The sequence below is a fragment of the Anguilla anguilla genome, chromosome 1 (assembly GCF_013347855.1).
Source record: "Anguilla anguilla isolate fAngAng1 chromosome 1, fAngAng1.pri, whole genome shotgun sequence".
Lineage (NCBI taxonomy): Eukaryota > Metazoa > Chordata > Actinopteri > Anguilliformes > Anguillidae > Anguilla > Anguilla anguilla.
The window spans coordinates 92927-111726 of NC_049201.1; the positions used below are offsets into that span (position 1 = coordinate 92927).

General features: G+C 46.1%; 1 protein-coding gene across 5 annotated transcripts in view; it reads left to right on the forward strand.

Annotated features, from left to right (window-relative positions):
- epb41l4b (erythrocyte membrane protein band 4.1 like 4B) overlaps positions 1-18800 on the forward strand; it is a 53889-nt gene that overhangs the window by 11366 nt on the left and 23723 nt on the right. For all 5 annotated transcript variants that reach the window (XM_035385061.1, XM_035385068.1, XM_035385089.1 and 2 more), the window contains exons 2-11: positions 1288-1392; positions 8732-8774; positions 11005-11083; positions 11232-11276; positions 12667-12719; positions 13109-13229; positions 15121-15208; positions 15879-15967; positions 16550-16619; positions 16891-17060. In XM_035385061.1, coding sequence (XP_035240952.1) covers positions 1288-1392; positions 8732-8774; positions 11005-11083; positions 11232-11276; positions 12667-12719; positions 13109-13229; positions 15121-15208; positions 15879-15967; positions 16550-16619; positions 16891-17060 — 863 coding nt within the window. The remainder of the gene's footprint in view (positions 1-1287; positions 1393-8731; positions 8775-11004; positions 11084-11231; positions 11277-12666; positions 12720-13108; positions 13230-15120; positions 15209-15878; positions 15968-16549; positions 16620-16890; positions 17061-18800) is intronic.

The window sequence follows — 18800 nt, forward strand, 5'->3', positions numbered from 1 at the left end:
GTCCTCCTGTCAGAACCGATGTGGCTCGTACATAATGACCCATATAAGTGTCAGTCTGTCCGTCTCCACACTGGCGGTGCAACTGACATGAGGGCTTTGCTTGTTCTCCTGTAGAAGTGTTCATATGTATGCAGCACAGCGTGGCGGTGCTTAGCCCGCCTTGCACACGAGCGTTATGCATTAAAGCATTTCAGTGCATTAAGCAATAACTCCCTGTCATGGCAACCAAGCTGGATCCATGCGTGCTGAAGGCCAGAAGCATCCTTGGATCAGGTCAGCCTGGTGCCCTACATACTCTCTGCACTGGCTATTTTGGATCCAGCCTATATATTTCAGTTGTTGTACGTTTGCTTAACCCTCGGCTGTGAGCAGTACAGGCCCACAGCGGCCTGCTTCTGGAGCCTCCAGTCTGCAAGCAAAGCATCAACTGTGCTGTAATTTTAGCAACATACTTCAATTTGTGATACTCAATATAAATTTTAAAATGGGTGGGTGGGTCTGTGTGTGTGTGTGTGTGTGTGTGTGAGAGAGAGAGAGAGAGAGAGCGAGAGAGTAGTAAGGAAAGAAGAGAGTGAGATGGGGAATTTTGTTTGTGTGCTCATACTGCACTCACATTAGTGCTGACACTGCACTCACACTAGTGCTCACACTGCACTTACACTAGTGCTCATACTGCACTTACACTAGTGCACATACTGCACTCACACTAGTGCTCGCACTGCACTTACACTAGTGCTCATACTGCACTTACACTAGTGCTCATACTGCACTCACACTAGTGCTGACACTACACTCACACTAGTGCTCACTGCAGTCACACTACACTCACACTAGTGCTCATACTGCACTCACACTAGTGCTGACACTACACTCACACTAGTGCTCACGCTGCACTCACACTACATTCACACTAGTGCTCACGCTGCACTCACACTACATTCACACTAGTGCTCACACTGCACTCACTAGTGCTCATACTGCACTCACACTAGTGCTCACACTGCAGTCACACTAGTGCGCACACTGCACTCACACTAGTGCTCATACTGCACTCATTAGTGCTGACACTACACTCACACTAGTGCTCATACTGCACTCACACTAGTGCTCACACTGCAGTCACACTAGTGCGCACACTGCACTCACACTAGTGCTCATACTACACTCATTAGTGCTGACACTGCACTCACACTTGTGCCCACACTGCACACACACAAGTGCTCACAATAGTGCTCACACTACACTCACACTGCTGTCAAACTAGTGTTGTACCTGTGTGTCTTACAGAGGAAAGCTAAAGGCCAGGACCTGTTTGACCAGATCATGTTCCACCTGGACCTTGTGGAAGCGGACTATTTCGGGCTGCAGTTCATGGATCTGGAGCAAGTTTCTGTAAGTTACGATCATCACATTTGGGACATAAAAAAGCAGCTAATTATTATAATAAATGAGAGAAAATATATCGTGTAAAGTACATTTACAAGAAGTCATTTTAAAAAGGAAGGTCTTTTAGTCAACAATAAAATTCTGCAGGATTGTGCTGCAGGGTAATGCTGCAGATTAGTGCTGCAAGGTAGTGCTGCAGGTTGGTACTGCAGGGTGGTGCTGCAGGGTAGTGCTGTATGTTAGTGCTGCAGGGTAGTGCTGCAAGTTGGTGCTGCAGGGTAGTACTGTATGTTAGTGCTGCAGGGTAGTGCTGCAGGTTGGTACTGCAGGGTGGTGCTGCAGGGTAGTGCTGTATGTTAGTGCTGCAGGGTAGTGCTGCAAGTTGGTGCTGCAGGGTAGTACTGTATGTTAGTGCTGCAGGGTAGTGCTGCAGGTTGGTTCTGCAGGGTAGTACTGTATGTTAGTGCTGTAGGTTAGGGCTGCAGGTTAGTGCTGCAGGGTAGTACTGTATGTTAGTGCTGCAGGGTAGTGCTGCAGGTTGGTGCTGCAGGTTGGTGCTGCAGGGTAGTACTGTATGTTAGTGCTGCATGGTAGTGCTGCAGGGTGGTGCTGCAGGGGAGTGCTGCAGGGTAGTACTGTATGTTAGTGCTGCCGGGTAGTGCTGTAGGTTAGTGCTGCAGGTTCATGCTGCAGGGTAGTACTTTATGTTAGTGCTGCAGGCTAGTGCTGTAGGTTAGTGCTGCAGGTTGGTGCTGCAGGGTAGTGCTGTTGGTTAGTGCTGCAGGGTAGTGCTGTAGGTTAGATCTGCAGGGTAGTGATGCAGTGTAGTGATGCAGGGTAGTGCTGCAGGTTAGAGTTGCAGGGTAGTGCTGTAGGTTAGAGCTGCAGGGTAGTGCTGCAGTGTAGTGCTGCAGGGTAGTGCTGTAGGTTAGAGCTGCAGGGTAGTGCTGCATGTTAGTGCTGCAGGGTAGTGCTGTAGGTTAGAGCTGCAGGGTTGTGCTGCATGTTAGTGCTGCAGGGTAGTGCTGTAGGTTAGAGCTGCAGGGTAGTGCTGCATGTTAGTGCTGCAGGGTAGTGCTGTAGGTTAGAGCTGCAGGGTAGTGCTGTAGGTTAGAGCTGCAGGGTAGTGCTGTAGGTTAGAGCTGCAGGGTAGTGCTGTAGGTTAGAGCTGCAGGGTAGTGCTGTAGGTTAGAGCTGCAGGGTAGTGCTGTAGGTTAGAGCTGCAGGGTAGTGTTGTAGGTTAGAGTTGCGGGTTTGGAAAACCTGGTAAGGTTGATTATTACGGCTCTGGGTGCAGAAGAACCTCAGTAGCAAGTCAGACTTCTGAATAATTTCCACTCACCATAATTGCTACTTGTCCGGACTAAATGACTTCGAGTCCACAGACTGGGAATTGTTCTGACAAACCTGCTTGGACCTGTATGAGCTTGTTCAGAAAATAACAGATTTCATTAAATTTTGTACAGACAATATAACACCTAGGACAAATCTCAAATCATATTCAAACAATAAACCTTGGGTGACAAACAGATTTAAACATGCATTAAAGGGAAAAGATCAGAAAGGGGACAGAGAAGTGGAAAAAAGCACAGACAAAAATAAAACGGATCCTATGATGCTCCTAGTCCGTAAACTAGATCCCAATAGTTCTGACAACCTATGAGGTTCCTAGTCCGTAAACTAGATCCCAATAGTTCTGACAACCTATGATGCTCCTAGTCCGTAAACTAGATCCCAATAGTTCTGACAGACTATGAGGTTCCTAGTCCGTAAACTAGATCCCAATAGTTCTGACAGACTATGAGGTTTCTAGTCCGTAAACTAGATCCCAATAGTTCTGACAGACTATGAGGTTCCTAGTCCGTAAACTAGATCCCAATAGTTCTGACAGACTATGAGGTTCCTAGTCTGTAAACTAGGTCCCAGATATTCTGGATGGCTTGAGCGGCTGCGATCATTTTCCGAATGTCCCTTAATCTATATCCTATCCCATCTACATGGAAATCATCCACACTTCCCTTTTTCTTCCGCACCACCTACCAGGGTTAGGGTCAGAGTTAGGGTCCCCTGTGTATGCTGATATTTGTTCCAACTGCCACCGCAATTGCAATCCCATAATTTTAACAATCTGCTAATTTTTCTTAATTAGGTGCTTTTCATGTTTAGAGGGATTATTTACCCTCTTAAGCCACATTATCCCAGAAATAGCTTTGCATGCAATGAAGAATAAAATTCCCATGGTGATACTGTGCTTATTGTGCTACACTGCAATTACAAATACATGAAAAGGTAACCATTTTTGATCAAATGAACGACTGAGATAAATCAGTAGGCTCCTAATTATTGATTATGTGTTTCATTTAGGAAATTTTCCTTAAACTTATTAACACAATGCAGGTTTTACTCATTATCACTTGCTTTGTCTTTGAATTCCTCATCTTCCAGATGGGTAGTTTTAGTGGCCAGGTGTCCAGGCTTTAATCAATCAGGAACCTTTTGATTCACCTCAGTCTTTTTGAAGTTTTACTTCTTTTTATGCAATTGTTTGCAATATAACACAATAAGCACAGTCTGAATATTGGAATTTCATTCTGGCACACTGCACCTAATTAATGCACGGGGCTACTGTTCCTCAAATTATCACCCGCACGGGGCTCCTGTTCCCCCATTATCACCCGCACGGGGCTCCTGTTCCCCCATTATCACCCGCGCGGGGCTCCTGTTCCCCCATTATCACCCGCACGGGGCTCCTATTCCCCCATTATCACCCGCACGTGGCTCTTGTTCCTCCATTATCACCTGCACGAGGCTCCTGTTCCCCCATTATCACCCGCACGGGGCTCCTGTTCCCCCATTATCACCCGCACGTGACTCGTATTCCCCCATTATCACCCGCACAGGGCTCTTGTTCCTCCCTTATCACCCGCACGGGGCTCCTGTTCCCCTATTATCACCCGCACGGGGCTCCTGTTCCCCCATTATCACCCGCACGTGACTCCTGTTCCCCCATTATCACCCGCACGGGGCTCCTGTTCCCCCATTATCACCCGCACGGGGCTCCTATTCCCCCATTATCACCCGCACGGGGCTCCTGTTCCCCCATTATCACCCGCACGTGACTCCTATTCCCCCATTATCACCCGCATAGGGCTCCTGTTCCCCCATTTTCACCTGCACGGGGCTCCTCTTCCTCCATTATCACCTGCACGTGGCTCCTGTTCCCCCATTATCACCCGCACGTGGCTCCTATTCCCCCATTATCACCCGCACGGGGCTCCTCTTCCTCCATTATCATCCGCACGGGGCTCCTGTTTCCCCATTATCACCCGCACGTGGCTCCTGTTCCCCCATTATCACCTGCACGTGGCTCCTATTCCCCCATTATCACCCGCACGTGACTCCTATTCCCCCATTATCACCTGCACGTGGCTCCTATTCCCCAATTATGACCTGCACGGGGCTCCTGTTCCTCCATTATCACCCGCACAGGGCTCTTGTTCCTCCATTATCACCTGCACGAGGCTCCTCTTCCTCCATTATCACCCGCACGTGACTCCTATTCCCCCATTATCACCCGCACAGGGCTCCTGTTCCCCCATTATCACCCGCACGGGGCTCTTCTTCCTCCCATATCACCTGCACGGGGCTCCTCCTCCTCCATTATCACCCGCACGGGGCTCCTATTCCCCCATTATCACCTGCACTGGGCTCCTCTTCCTCCATTATCACCCGCACGGGGCTCCTATTCCCCCATTATCACCCGCACGTGACTCCTGTTCCCCCATTATCACCCGCACGGGGCTCCTGTTCCCCCATTATCACCCGCACGGGGCTCCTATTCCCCCATTATCACCCGCACGTGGCTCTTGTTCCTCCATTATCACCTGCACGAGGCTCCTGTTCCCCCATTATCACCCGCACGGGGCTCCTGTTCCCCCATTATCACCCGCACGGGGCTCCTGTTCCCCCATTATCACCCGCACGTGACTCCTATTCCCCCATTATCACCCGCATAGGGCTCCTGTTCCCCCATTTTCACCCGCACGGGGCTCCTCTTCCTCCATTATCACCTGCACGTGGCTCCTGTTCCCCCATTATCACCCGCACGTGGCTCCTATTCCCCCATTATCACCCGCACGGGGCTCCTCTTCCTCCATTATCATCCGCACGGGGCTCCTGTTCCCCCATTATCACCCGCACGTGGCTCCTGTTCCCCCATTATCACCCGCACGTGGCTCCTGTTCCCCCATTATCACCTGCACGTGGCTCCTATTCCCCCATTATCACCTGCACGTGGCTCCTATTCCCCAATTATGACCTGCACGGGGCTCCTGTTCCTCCATTATCACCCGCACAGGGCTCTTGTTCCTCCATTATCACCTGCACGAGGCTCCTCTTCCTCCATTATCACCCGCACGTGACTCCTATTCCCCCATTATCACCCGCACAGGGCTCCTGTTCCCCCATTATCACCCGCACGGGGCTCTTCTTCCTCCCATATCACCTGCACGGGGCTCCTCCTCCTCCATTATCACCCGCACGGGGCTCCTATTCCCCCATTATCACCTGCACTGGGCTCCTCTTCCTCCATTATCACCCGCACGGGGCTCCTATTCCCCCATTATCACCCGCACATGGCTCCTATTCCCCCATTATCACCCGCACATGGCTCCTGTTCCCCCATTATCACCCGCACGGGGCTCCTCTTCCTCCCATATCACCCGCACGGGCCTCCTATTCCCCCATTATCACCCGCACGGGGCTCCTGTTCCTCCATTATCACCCGCACGGGGCTCCTGTTCCCCCATTATGACCCGCACGTGGCTCCTGTTCCCCCATTATCACCCGCACGGGGCTCCTATTCTCCCATTATCACCCGCAGGGGGCTCCTGTTCCCCCATTATCACCCGCACGGGGCTCCTGTTCCCCCATTATCACCCGCACGTGGCTCCTGTTCCCCCGTTATCACCCGCACGGGGCTCCTATTCCCCCATTATCACCCGCACGGGGCTCCTATTCCCCCATTATCACCCGCACGCGGCTCCTGTTCCCCCATTATCACCCGCACGCGGCTCCTGTTCCTCCATTATCACCCGCACGGGGCTCCTGTTCCCCCATTATCACCCGAACGTGACTTATATTCCTCCATTATCACCCGCACGGAGCTCCTATTCCCCCATTATCACCCGCACGTGACTCCTGTTCCCCCATTATCACTCGCACGTGGCTCCTGTTCCCCCATTATCACCCGCACGGGGATCCTGGTCCCCCATTATCACCCGCACGTGGCTCCTGTTCCCCCATTATCACCCGCACGTGGCTCCTGTTCCCCCATTATCACCCGCACGTGGCTCCTGTTCTCCCATTATCACCCGCAGGGGGCTCCTGTTCCCCCATTATCACCCGCACGTGGCTCCTGTTCCCCCATTATCACTCGCACGTGGCTCCTATTCCCCCATTATCACCCGCACGGGGCTCCTATTCCCCCATTATCACCCACACGGGGCTCCTGTTCCCCCATTATCACCCGCACGTGGCTCCTGTTCCCCCATTATCACCCGCACAGGGCTCTTCTTCCTCCATTATCACCCGCACGTGGCTCCTGTTCCCCCATTATCACCCGCACGGGGCTCCTATTCCCCCATTATCACCCGCACGGGGCTCCTGTTCCTCCATTATCACCCGCACGGGGCTCCTGTTCCCCCATTATCACCCGCACGGGGCTCCTGTGGGGCTGCGCTAGCTCTCCGGTCTTATTCCCCGTCTGCACAAATGGGCTTAACTGTCCCTCATCAGGCTGATTTGCGGACGACGCGGCAGGTCTTCAGAATGGAGCAAATCAGTGTGTTTATTCTCAAACACAGAGACAACAAAACACATGATAATGGGCTTGAGAGGCAACACTACGAGCGCATATGGATCAGCACCTCCCAAACCGTGTGCACTGACGTGTTTTGCGTGTGTAGTAATGTGTTTTGCGTGTGTACTGACATGTTTTTTGTGTGTAGTAATGTGTTTTGCTTGTGTTGTGACGTGTTTTGTGTGTGTAGTAATGTGTTTTGCGTGTGTAGTATTTTGTTTTGCATGTGTCGTGATGCGTTTTGGTATATCTAGTGACATGTTTTGCATGTGCAGTAACGTGTTTTGCGTGTGTAGTGTTACAAGATTCAAAACACAGGGAAATTTAATGGAAGAATCTACAGAAAAGTGCATAACACAAATTATGGGGTATGCACATGAGTTAATCAGTGATGCGAGTGGGTGCTGTGAAATGTATAGAGCAGGAGTGTTGCAAGGTGTGTAACTGAACAAATGCAGAAGAAAGCAGTAGGAGTGGCGTACTGGCAGGAAGAGAGCCTGAACCTGGTCGAAACTCTCACTTATATGCGCCAGGACACTGGGAGCAGGTGCGTTCAGACAGAGCTAATGACTCCCCAGCCTCCACCTGCCAACGTAAAAAACAGACCAGACACCCAGGTTGGGAGAGACTGTGAATGGCACAGTCAGGAAGTGTGTGTGTAGTGACATGTTTTTCGTGTGTAATGACATGTTTTGCATGTGCATTGACGTGTTTTGCATATGAATTGATATGTTTTGCATGTGTATTGACGTGTTTTGCATATGAATTGATATGTTTTGCATGTGTAGTGACATGTTTTGCGTATGAATTGATATGTTTTGCTTATGAATTGATATGTTTTGCATGTGTATTGATGTGTTTTGCATGTGTATTGTGTTTTGCATATGAATTAATACGTTTTGCATGTGTAGTGACATGTTTTGTGTGTGTATTGATGTTTTGCATGTGGTTTGCATGTTCTGTTGTGTTAATTTGAATGATGTGCAGTGTCTCCATTCAGATTTATCTCCAGTCTGACACCAGCAGTGTCTTCCTCCAGCATTTACACAAGCCATGCAGTGCTTCCGTGTCTTGCACACTTTGTTAAATGTGGTTGATTAATTACATTATGTGGCTCATATTAGTGCACATTTGTATTAAACTCCTGAAAATGCTTTGAAAACCTGGCCAAAATGTAGTAATCTAATTTTGACACATCCTAATGTATTATAATTTTGTATGTATGTATGCATGTATGTAACAGAAATGTATGTAGCAGACATGTATGTATGTATGTAACAGACATGTATGGCATAGAGATGCATGTATAAGTAATCGCTGATCTAAAATGAGAGCAGTGAGGAAAAGTACTATTAGGTCCTAGATTAACCCCATCTCTCTGTCTCTCTCTCTCTCTCTCCCTCCCTCTCCCTTTCCCTCTCTCGCTCTCTCTCTCTCTCTCTCTTTCTCTCTCTCTCTGTCTCTGTCTCCCTATCATTGTTTCAGCACTGGCTGGATAGCACCAAACCAATCAAAAAACAAATAAAAAGTAAGTACATTGTCACTTTTGTTTGCTGACGCCCATCCTGATAATCCTCTACTGATGAATGTCCATCTGTACTGATAAATGTCCTCTACTGATAAATGACCACATCCTGATAAACTCACACACAGGCAGAAAAACTGACTAATAGTGTCTTAAAGAAATATGTATTTAAGCTGTTAAGTACATATACATGTGGAATGAGTAGAGGCCTGCCATGTATAGAAATATCTGTAATCATCTAATTTGGGTAAGAGTGTGATTTTAGAACTTAAGGACTGTTCATACTTCTAGCCATTGCTCAGTTTGCTCTGTCTGACACCACGCAAAGTGATGGCATTTAAGTTGCAGTAATTCAGAGAATTTAAGTTAGTGACGATGCAGTTACTACAATCTTTACAAACCATGAGCAGTTTAAATGCCACAAACCTCACCTAACCTAACCAAACTTAAAGTAAAGAACACAGCTGTAAGCGGGTGTCCACAGGGTCCAGGCACACAGCCAATGTTACACCTCTGACTCAGTATATAATGTCCTCATGTTCAAGTCCGATTGTCATTGTGTAGATCTGAGAAGCTGTGTAGATCAGCATTGGTCATCCTTGAAAGTTTGGTTAAATATGTAAATGCGGTTTTGTTTATGCTTTTCTTGTGTCAGTCAGAAGGGTTTCTAATGGAGTCCAGACTTTGCTGCTGTACGAGGTGTAGCATAAGCTTATCTATGATGAAATACTGCCAAGTCATTAACTGATATGTACATGGTGTGAAAGGAGCAGAGGTCTTGTGGGAGGTGCGCTGTGTGTACCTAAAGTGGGTGGCACTGACACCTGGCCGATCGTAGTGAGGGGAGACGGGCTAGTGTCTAAGTAGGGAAAACAGCGCAAACTGGTGGTCAAACTGAGAAGTGCACGACCTGCAGAACAGCATTTTTATTTTTTTATTTATCTTTATTTATATATACCGAATAAATCTTTAACGTTGTCTTTGCTGACACACATTCTTAAAATATGTCCACGGAAGGCAGAAAGTGCTGCTGCTGCTACCGCTATTGCTGCTGCTGCTGCTACGACTGCTACTAATACTGCTGCTAATACTGCTGCTACTGCTGCTGCTGCTACTGCTGCTGCTACTACTGCTGCTAATACTACTACTACTGCTGCTGCTGCTGCTGCTGCTGCTGCTGCTACTGCTACTGCAACTGCACCTGCTGCTACTGCTGCTAATACTGCTGCTACTGCTGCTGCTGCTACTGCAACTGCACCTGCTGCTACTGCTGCTGCTACTGCTGCTACTGCTGCTGCTGCTACTGCTGCTACTGCTGCTGCTACTGCTGCTGCTACTACTGCTGCTACTACTATTACTACTGCTGCTGCTGCTGCTGCTGCTGCTACTGCAACTGCACCTGCTGCTACTGCTGCTACTGATGCTACTGCTACTGATGCTACTGCTGCTGCTGCTACTGTTACTGCTGCTACTGCTGCTGCTACTGCTTCTGCTGCTACAGCTGCTGCTACTGCTACTGCTGCTACTGCTATTGCTATTGCTACTGCTACTACTGCTACTGCTACTACTGCTGTTGCTGCTGCTGCTGCTACTGCTGCTACTACTGCTGCTGCTACGGGTGCTACGGCTTCTGCTGCTGCTACTGCTACTACTACTGCTACTTCTACTGCTGTTGCTACTACTACTGTGCTGCTACTGTGCTGCTGCTACTGCTACTATTACTGCTGCTGCTACTACTACTACTGCTGCTACTGCTGCTGCTACTGCTACTGCTGCTGCTACTGCTGCTACTGCTACTACTACTGTACTACTTCTACTACTGCTGCTGCTACTGCTGCTGCTTCTGCTACTACTACTGCTACTGCTACTGGTACTGCTGCTGCTACTACTACTGTACTGCTACTACTGCTGCTGCTACTGGTACTGCTGCTACTACTGCTCCTGCTGCCGCTGCTGCTACTGCTACTACTGCTGCTACTACTGCTGCTTGTGTTTGATACTTGTGTTATTGATTAGGTGGGTTGTATTTAATGGTGTGTTATTGATCAGGTGGGTTGTGTTTGATACAGTGTTATTGATCAGGTGGGTTGTGTTTCATACTGTGTTATTGATCTGGTGGGTTGTGTTTGATACTGTGTTATTGATCAGGTGGGTTGTGTTTGATACTGTGTTATTGATCAGGTGGGTTGTGTTTGGTATTCTGTTATTGATCAGGTGTTTTTTTATGTTTCAGATGGCCCTCCTTACACATTATACTTCAGAGTGAAGTTTTACTCTTCAGAGCCTAATAACCTGCATGAGGAGTTCACCAGGTACCTGCATTGGAATATTAGAGTGGGGTTATTTCAGTAATCACAGTGCATGCATGGGATTATTAACAATCAACATAAATTATTAATTATGAATAATCGCCTCATCATCTTTCCCTCTGATTTGTAATGTATGCTGGTCGTCTTTCAGGTACTTGTTTGTATTGCAGCTCAGACAGGACATTCTCTCTGGAAAGTGAGTAATAAAGATGTGTGTGTGTGTGTGTGTGTGTATGTATGTATGTATGTGTGTGAGAGAGTGTGTGCGTGCGTGCGTGTGTGGGTGTGGAAGTGTGTGTGTGCGCATGTGTGTGTGGGGCTATATCTAAATGTGTGAGGCATGTCGGATACATTGCTACGTACATCTTTAGTTCAAGGTACAGCCACCAACCAACTTATTCCTTTTTTTATGCATTGCTACACATTTCAAATCATATTTTTTGGATGTATCTTCCTTCAGAATCCCCAAAAAAGTGTTTTACCATAGTGCCTCTGCAGTCATGCGTATGTCTGTATGTGGTGTATAACCATTTATACACCGGATTGGTCCTTGAATCTTGGCCGTCCTGATTGGTCCAATGTAAATGCAGTGCGATTCCGAAAGTACTCACAAGTGTTGCACGCGCGCTTGGTTTAGGTAAGAACAGAGAGCTGGCCTGAATTTTTCAAACGATTATGGTTTCAATTTTATCGAATGTATGTGTAGCAGTAAGTGTTTGATTAAGTATGTCAAGGCTTTGTTTAATGTGATTTAAAAATCAAAACTAGCTGAAGTTTCAGAATTGACTTAAGTTTGCATGATTTCAACAAAGATGCATTTCTAGGTTTCACGTTCACATTATTTCAAACATCTAAGAAAATCGGTTTTATGTTCAGTCTGAGCAGATAGCTTTGCATCTTTGCATCTGATTAGCCTGTAAAAACTCAAGACAGGTAACTACTGTCCACACAGAGAATGCTAATTCATTTATTTTTTGAATGGTGCAAAAGATTGGTGACCTGTCCCGGGTGTATTCTTGCCTCTCACCCAATGCATACTGGGATAGGCTCCAGCAATCCCCGTGACCTTAAACAGGATAAGCGGGTATAAATAATGGATGGATGGATGGGGTGGATGGATGGACATGAGTGGATTTTCATTCCTTGCAACTTTCATATTAGCATAGTTTAAAGCTTGTATTCTGTATTTTTATAAATTAAGTATATGGTTAAATTATTATTTTTTGATATTTCATTAGACTAAACTAGGTTAAATTTGATAGTACCTGCAAGTAGCAGATATTTCATGTGAATGTTGAAGTTGCATTCTCCATATGTGTGAAGTCTCACATTCTCTTCCTCTGAAATCCCACCCTTGGCAAAGAAAAAACTTCTTTTTTTGGAAACCATTTTAAAAGGGTTTTTAGGACACTTGTTCCCTTGTGGTATGGTCTGTTCTCTAAGACATTATGAGGACTAAAAATGCTGCTTCTAAATTTGAAGTTGTAGGATTACTCCCTGGCATAGACAGGTCGTGCTATCCACACAATGCATTAGCGCTGTAATTGTTTTTATCACATGAATGTCACTGTTTAACTTTCTTCCAGGTTAAAATGCCCGTATGATGTTTCTGTTGAATTGGGTGCCTATTGCTTACAAAGTAAGTTTCTTTCATAAGTGATAGCTGAACTGTTAAACAGCTTGTTTTTATAAAATATTTAATTAAAAGAAAAGTTAGATTTGCAAAGTCTGGATTATGTATGTAATATGTGTGCATTAGCATGTTTTTTAGATGTGCAATATGTGTGCATTAACATGTTATTGGATATGATATATGGTTTTGTTATCTATAAAAACTTCACGCTAGTGTGGTATATTTTCATTGTGGGGCTGGTTAGGATATTGTCCTCGAAGACAGAAATTGGGTTCCAACCTTGTTTCCAAAATGATTTTACGTGATTTAAATGTAAAGAGACGTGAAATGACTGAACGTTGGAGTTAGGGTGCAGGTGTGTGTGACGCAGTGTCCTCTCCTGTGTGGTGTGACAGGTGAACTGGGGGACTGTGACCCCTCAGAGCACTCTCCAGAGCTGGTGTCCGAGTTCCGCTTCACCCCCAAGCAGACCGAAACCATGGAGGCCGCCATCTTCCAGAAGTGGGTGGAGTGCAGGTCAGACCTTTCCCCCTGTTGGGTGTTTTTAGTACCTTTTCAAACCTGTGTTTTGTAGTTGTCCAATGACCATGATATGCACTTTTGTACATCGCTTTGGATAAAAGCAAATGCTAAATGGATGTAATTTAATGTTTTAGACCCAACCCCGAATATGCAGGCATATCCATGAGCTCTGCTTGGTCTTACTGGTGCTAATGTTACAAAACTGCTCATGCTGCAGTTTGGACTCTGTGACTGCAGGCAAGGCATCGTCCCACCCAGTAACTGCACCAGTTACTGATCCAAAATGACTGCACCAGATACTGATCCAATATGACTGCACCAGATATTGATCCAATATGACTGCATCAGTTACTGATCCAATATGACTGCACCAGTTACTGATCCAATATTACTGCACCAGTTACTGATCCAATATGACTGCACCAGATACTGATCCAATATGACTACCAGTATGTTTTATCCGGTGTATTTTGTCCCAGTGTTGTAGTAGATTATGTCCTGGTGCTGCAGGGAGCTCTTGTGGTTTTATACTTTAATTTATCCCACCTCAAATTGTTGGTTGTGAGTTAGGGTTAGGTGTTTAGGTGTTAGGGTTAGGATTAGGTGTTTAGGTGTTAGGTGTTAGGTGTTGGGTGCTTTGTTGTCTGTGTTAGGAATCCTGAAGCTTATTTTTAGTTCAGTAATCTTTTAGCTTGTTTTTATGTGCTGGGCTACAGTGGTGAAATTGTGTTCTATTTTTGGTGAAATGCAGTTATTTAGCATGGCACTGTGGGTATCAGTGTGTGTGCCACAGGGAAGCAGACGAGCTTCATTTGCTGTACAATTAAAGGTGTGATGCTAGAGTGGTTTTATGGTCCCCTTTTAAGCATACTGGGAATCTTTTGTCTGTATGTCTGTATTCTCAAACACTATGGCTTAGTGCACATTTGAATTTCAGACTGTTTTAAGGGCACAGATGAGCAGTGAAAGTTCTAATTTAACACAGTTCGCCAGGTTTTCGTGGAAGGAATTATTAGCTTAATTCGCTTCAATTTCGGAGAAGTATGAAGCTCCGCACACACACACAGCTGTTTCTCTGGAGATGTGCGCAGGCATACAGGTGTATCTCTTGAGATGTATACAACAGGTGTACAGGTGTATCTGGAGATGTGTAAAGGTATAATACAGGTATGCAGGTTTATCTCTGTCTGGACAGGTGCACAGTTGTAATACAGAAGAATCTCTCGAGATTATTGCCAACTATACCTGAGATTCTTGATATCACCAGGTGTTATGGGCAGTGTGATGTGCGATGCTCCTCCACACTGGTGCTTTTGCATCAGTATAGAATCACTGCATTTCTGCAAGCCTCGATTCTGAAGAAACTCCTAATCCTCACAATCCAGGATTAAATGAAGTGGCGGCTCATTCTAAGGGATAATCCCATCGATCCTCAGCCGTTTGGATTCAATCCGAGAGGATTTTCTTTGTAAACTGGGGTAGAGGAGGCCTGGGCTTTATCAGAGCACAGCAAATGATATTTAGAAGGATTTGTAGCACAGCACCTATTTAATTGGGGTGTGTGTATGTGTATTAGTGTGTGTGTTTGTTTGAAGTATATGGGTATTGGGGTGTGTGTAGATGTTAATGTTTGCACGAGTAGTTGTTGATATGTGTGTTGGGGAGTGGTTGAGGTTGCGTGGGTCTGTTGAGGTGTGTGTGTGTGTGTGTGTGTGTGTGTATGAGAGTGTGTGTGTGTGTGTGTTAGGGTGTGTGTGTGTGTGTATGAGGGTGTGTGTATGTGTGTGTTAGGGTGTGTGTGTGTGTGTGTGTGTGTTAGGGTGTGTGTGGGTGGGTGTTAGTCTGTAGTTGTGTTGGTCATGTTTTTGCTTGTCATTTATACCAGGGGGAAAATTCCTGCTCAAGCAGAAATGAGCTTTCTGAACAAGTGCAAGTGGTTGGAAATGTATGGTGTGGACATGCACTTCGTAAAGGTGAGCAACTTGCTGAAATAATGTATTGGACCCATAGATAATAACAAAAGAAATTGCATTACTATTTTGCAAGCTTTGCCATTTATTTAAGAAAACTTAAACTTTAATCTTTGATATGATGCACCCTGTAAGGCTATATTTTATATCCATGTAATCAAACTGTGTTTTACACACATTTTGCACACAGCAGTGATTTGTACTTAGTCACTAAGCATGTTGATTTATTAATTCATTTATGAGCATTTTGATGTATAATGATTCTGTAGGCTGGTCTTTTGTATATCCCAGCCTGTCAGCAGGCTCACTGAATGCACCCTGTCCTGCACTCCATACATTAGGGCTGTGGTACATTTGGGCTACGGCTGTGGTACTTATGGGGTACGGCTGTGGTACTTATGGGGTACAACTGTGGTACTTATGGGGTACAACTGTGGTACTTTTGGGGTACGGGTGTGGTACTTATGGGGTACAGCTGTGGCACTTATGGGGTACGACTGTGGTACGTATGGGGTACGGCTGTGATACTTATGGGGTACGACTGTGGTACTTATGGGGTACGGCTGTGGTGTAGACTTTCTGCACCTCCTGATGTTGAGTGTTTGTGTGTTGCGGCAGTTGAAAAGCTAACTGCCCCTTTCAAAAGCTAACTGCCCCTCTCTTTCATCTGCAGGGCAGGGATGGGTGTGAGTATGCTTTGGGCCTCACCCCTACTGGAATCCTGGTGTTCGAAGGTTCTAATAAAATTGGCCTCTTCTTCTGGTAATTACTGAGAGGTCTATGAACATGGTTATATAAGCAGCCAACCGGAGCACAGACCTGTAGGCTGAGTCTCTTACAGACCTGTAGTCTGAGAGTCTCTTACAGACCTGTAGCCTTAGAGTCCCTTACAAACCTGTAGTCTGAGAGTCTCTTACAGACCTGTAGCCTTAGAGTCTCTTACAGACCTGTAGCCTTAGAGTCCCTTACAGACCTGTAGCCTTAGAGTCCCTTACAGACCTGTAGGCTTAGAGTCTCTTACAGACCTGTAGCCTTAGAGTCCCTTACAGACCTGTAGCCTTAGAGTCCCTTACAGACCTGTAGTCTGAGAGTCCCTTACAGACCTGTAGCCTTAGAGTCCCTTACAGACCTGTAGTCTGAGAGTCTCTTACAGACCTGTAGGCTTGGAGTCTCTCACAGACCTATAGCCTTAGAGTACTTTATTTAGTAACGTTTTAAAATTATTTATTTTCTTATCACAAGTACTGTTGGACATTAGTTATCTAGTGAGGTAAGAACTATTCAAGTACTTTATAAATCTGAAGAATTTTGTAATGTTAGTTTTTAACTGTGTCATTGTTACAGGCCAAAAATCACAAGGATGGACTTTAAAAAAAGCAGACTGACTCTGGTTGTTGTTGAGGATGATGATCAGGTAAGTGCTTTCTGGGCGTGCCTATATCATTCCCCAAATAATCTTTGTCCAATAACAGTGCAGCACGCGCCAGCATCATGCTGAAGTTTCTGTTTGCTTCAAGCTTCTGATGTGCTGAAGCAGAGATTCCCCTCTCTCTTATTTTTGGCACTAAGCCTGCTGGGATTTCTGGCTAAGGCCGAGATGCTGACTGTGAGCAGATCCTGTGGCTGCTGTGTGACTTTCCATTCTGAGTTAAAGGTAAAGACATTTTTGTTTTGTGTGTTTGTAGGGCCGAGAACAGGAGCACACGTTTGTTTTCCGGCTGGACAGCGCGAAGACCTGCAAGCACCTGTGGAAAAGCGCAGTGGAGAGCCACGCCTTCTTCCGCCTGCGCCAGCCCACGCAGGTGAAGCCCCGGCGCAACGACCTCATCCAGCTGGGCTCACGCTTCCGCTTCAGGTGAGCAGCCTTCACCTGCTGCCATGACCTTACCTGTTTACTGACCTCACGGCCTTACCTGTTTACTGACCTCACTGCCTTACTTGTTTACTGACCTCACAGCCTTACCTGTATACTGAACTCACTGCCTTACCTGTTTACTGAACTCACTGCCTTACCTGGGGGCGACATAGCTCAGGAGGTAAGACCGATTGTCTGGCAGTCGGAGGGTTGCCGGTTCAAACCCCGCCTTGGGCATGTCGAAGTGTCCTTGAGCAAGACACCTAACCCCTAACCCCTAACTGCTCTGGCGAATGAGAGGCATCAATTGTAAAGCGCTTTGGATAAAAGCGCTATATAAATGCAGTCCATTTACCATTTACCTGTTTACTGCCCTCACTGCCTTACTTGTTTACTGACCTCACAGCCTTACCTGTATACTGAACTCACTGCCTTACCTGTTTACTGAACTCACTGCCTTACCTGTTTTCTCACCTCACTGCCTTACCTGTTTACTCACCTCACCGCCTTACCTGTTTACTGACCTCACTGCCTTACCTGTTTACTGACTTCACTGCTTTACTTGTTTACTGACCTCACTGCCTTACCTGTTTACTGACTTCACCGCCTTACTTGTTTACTGACCTCACCACCTTACTTGTTTACTGACCTCACCACCTTACCTGTTTACTGACCTACCGCCTTACCTGTTTATTGAGCTCACCGCCTTACCTGTTTACTGACCTCACAGCCTTACCTGTTTAAACGGATCTCAGTGAGCGCTCAGCTGACAGATACTGCTCCAGTTAGAGTTACTGTTAAAGAGCACTGACCCAACCAGGCTGATTATAAGAGCTATGAAGCAACCCAGTACATTAAAGCTCACTAATCCCACCCAGTGCAATTATGTTGTGCTAGCTTAGATTCCTGATGCTCTAAATCTGTAGTTTTGGCAATGTTGTGATATATAAGGTGTGAGTAGGGACACCAGTTTATCTGTTTTCTCACCCGCAGTTTTGTCATACCTCAGCCAGAGGTCAGTAGAGCCTTCTTGAAATAAGACTAATCATAACAATGAAATGGTTTGCAGTGGCATATGCAGTGACTTATAAATATTGAAAGGCGGATGACCTCATATGAGATGAAAATTTTAAACTTTGTGATTGAATTTCTTCATGGTCAGCTGTTTAATAGTCTCCTCTGTCATTCTTTGGTGGTGATTTGTGTAAATGTGTCTATAGGAAGATGTGTTTCTACAGCTGTGGAGTTGTTTGAAGCAGACAAGTATCATTTTGCCTTCTGCACAATATGCAGTGAATATATAGTGACCCCACAGCGATTTTGGGTCATGATAGATAATCTGGTGTCCCTAAGTATAAGCTGTATATTAGGTATGTTTGTTTGTATAAAGTACTTATTTATTATAATGGTAAAACATACATACATCATGGGTATCAGAATGCTCTGAGCAGCTCTAAAATACGTAATTATATTTTACTGTGTAGATTCTCTGGTAAGAGCTTCATTAGTTTTTTGATGATGATGTTGATTTTGTGCAGTATTGCTGATGATGATAATGATAATGTTGGTGGGGATGATGATGATGATGATGCTGGTGGTGCTGGTGATGATGATGATAATGTTGGTGAGGATGATGATGATGATGCTGATGGTGGTGGCGGTGACGGTGGTGATGATGATGATGGCGGTGGTGGTGATGATGATGATGATGATAATGTTGGTGAGGATGATGATGATGCT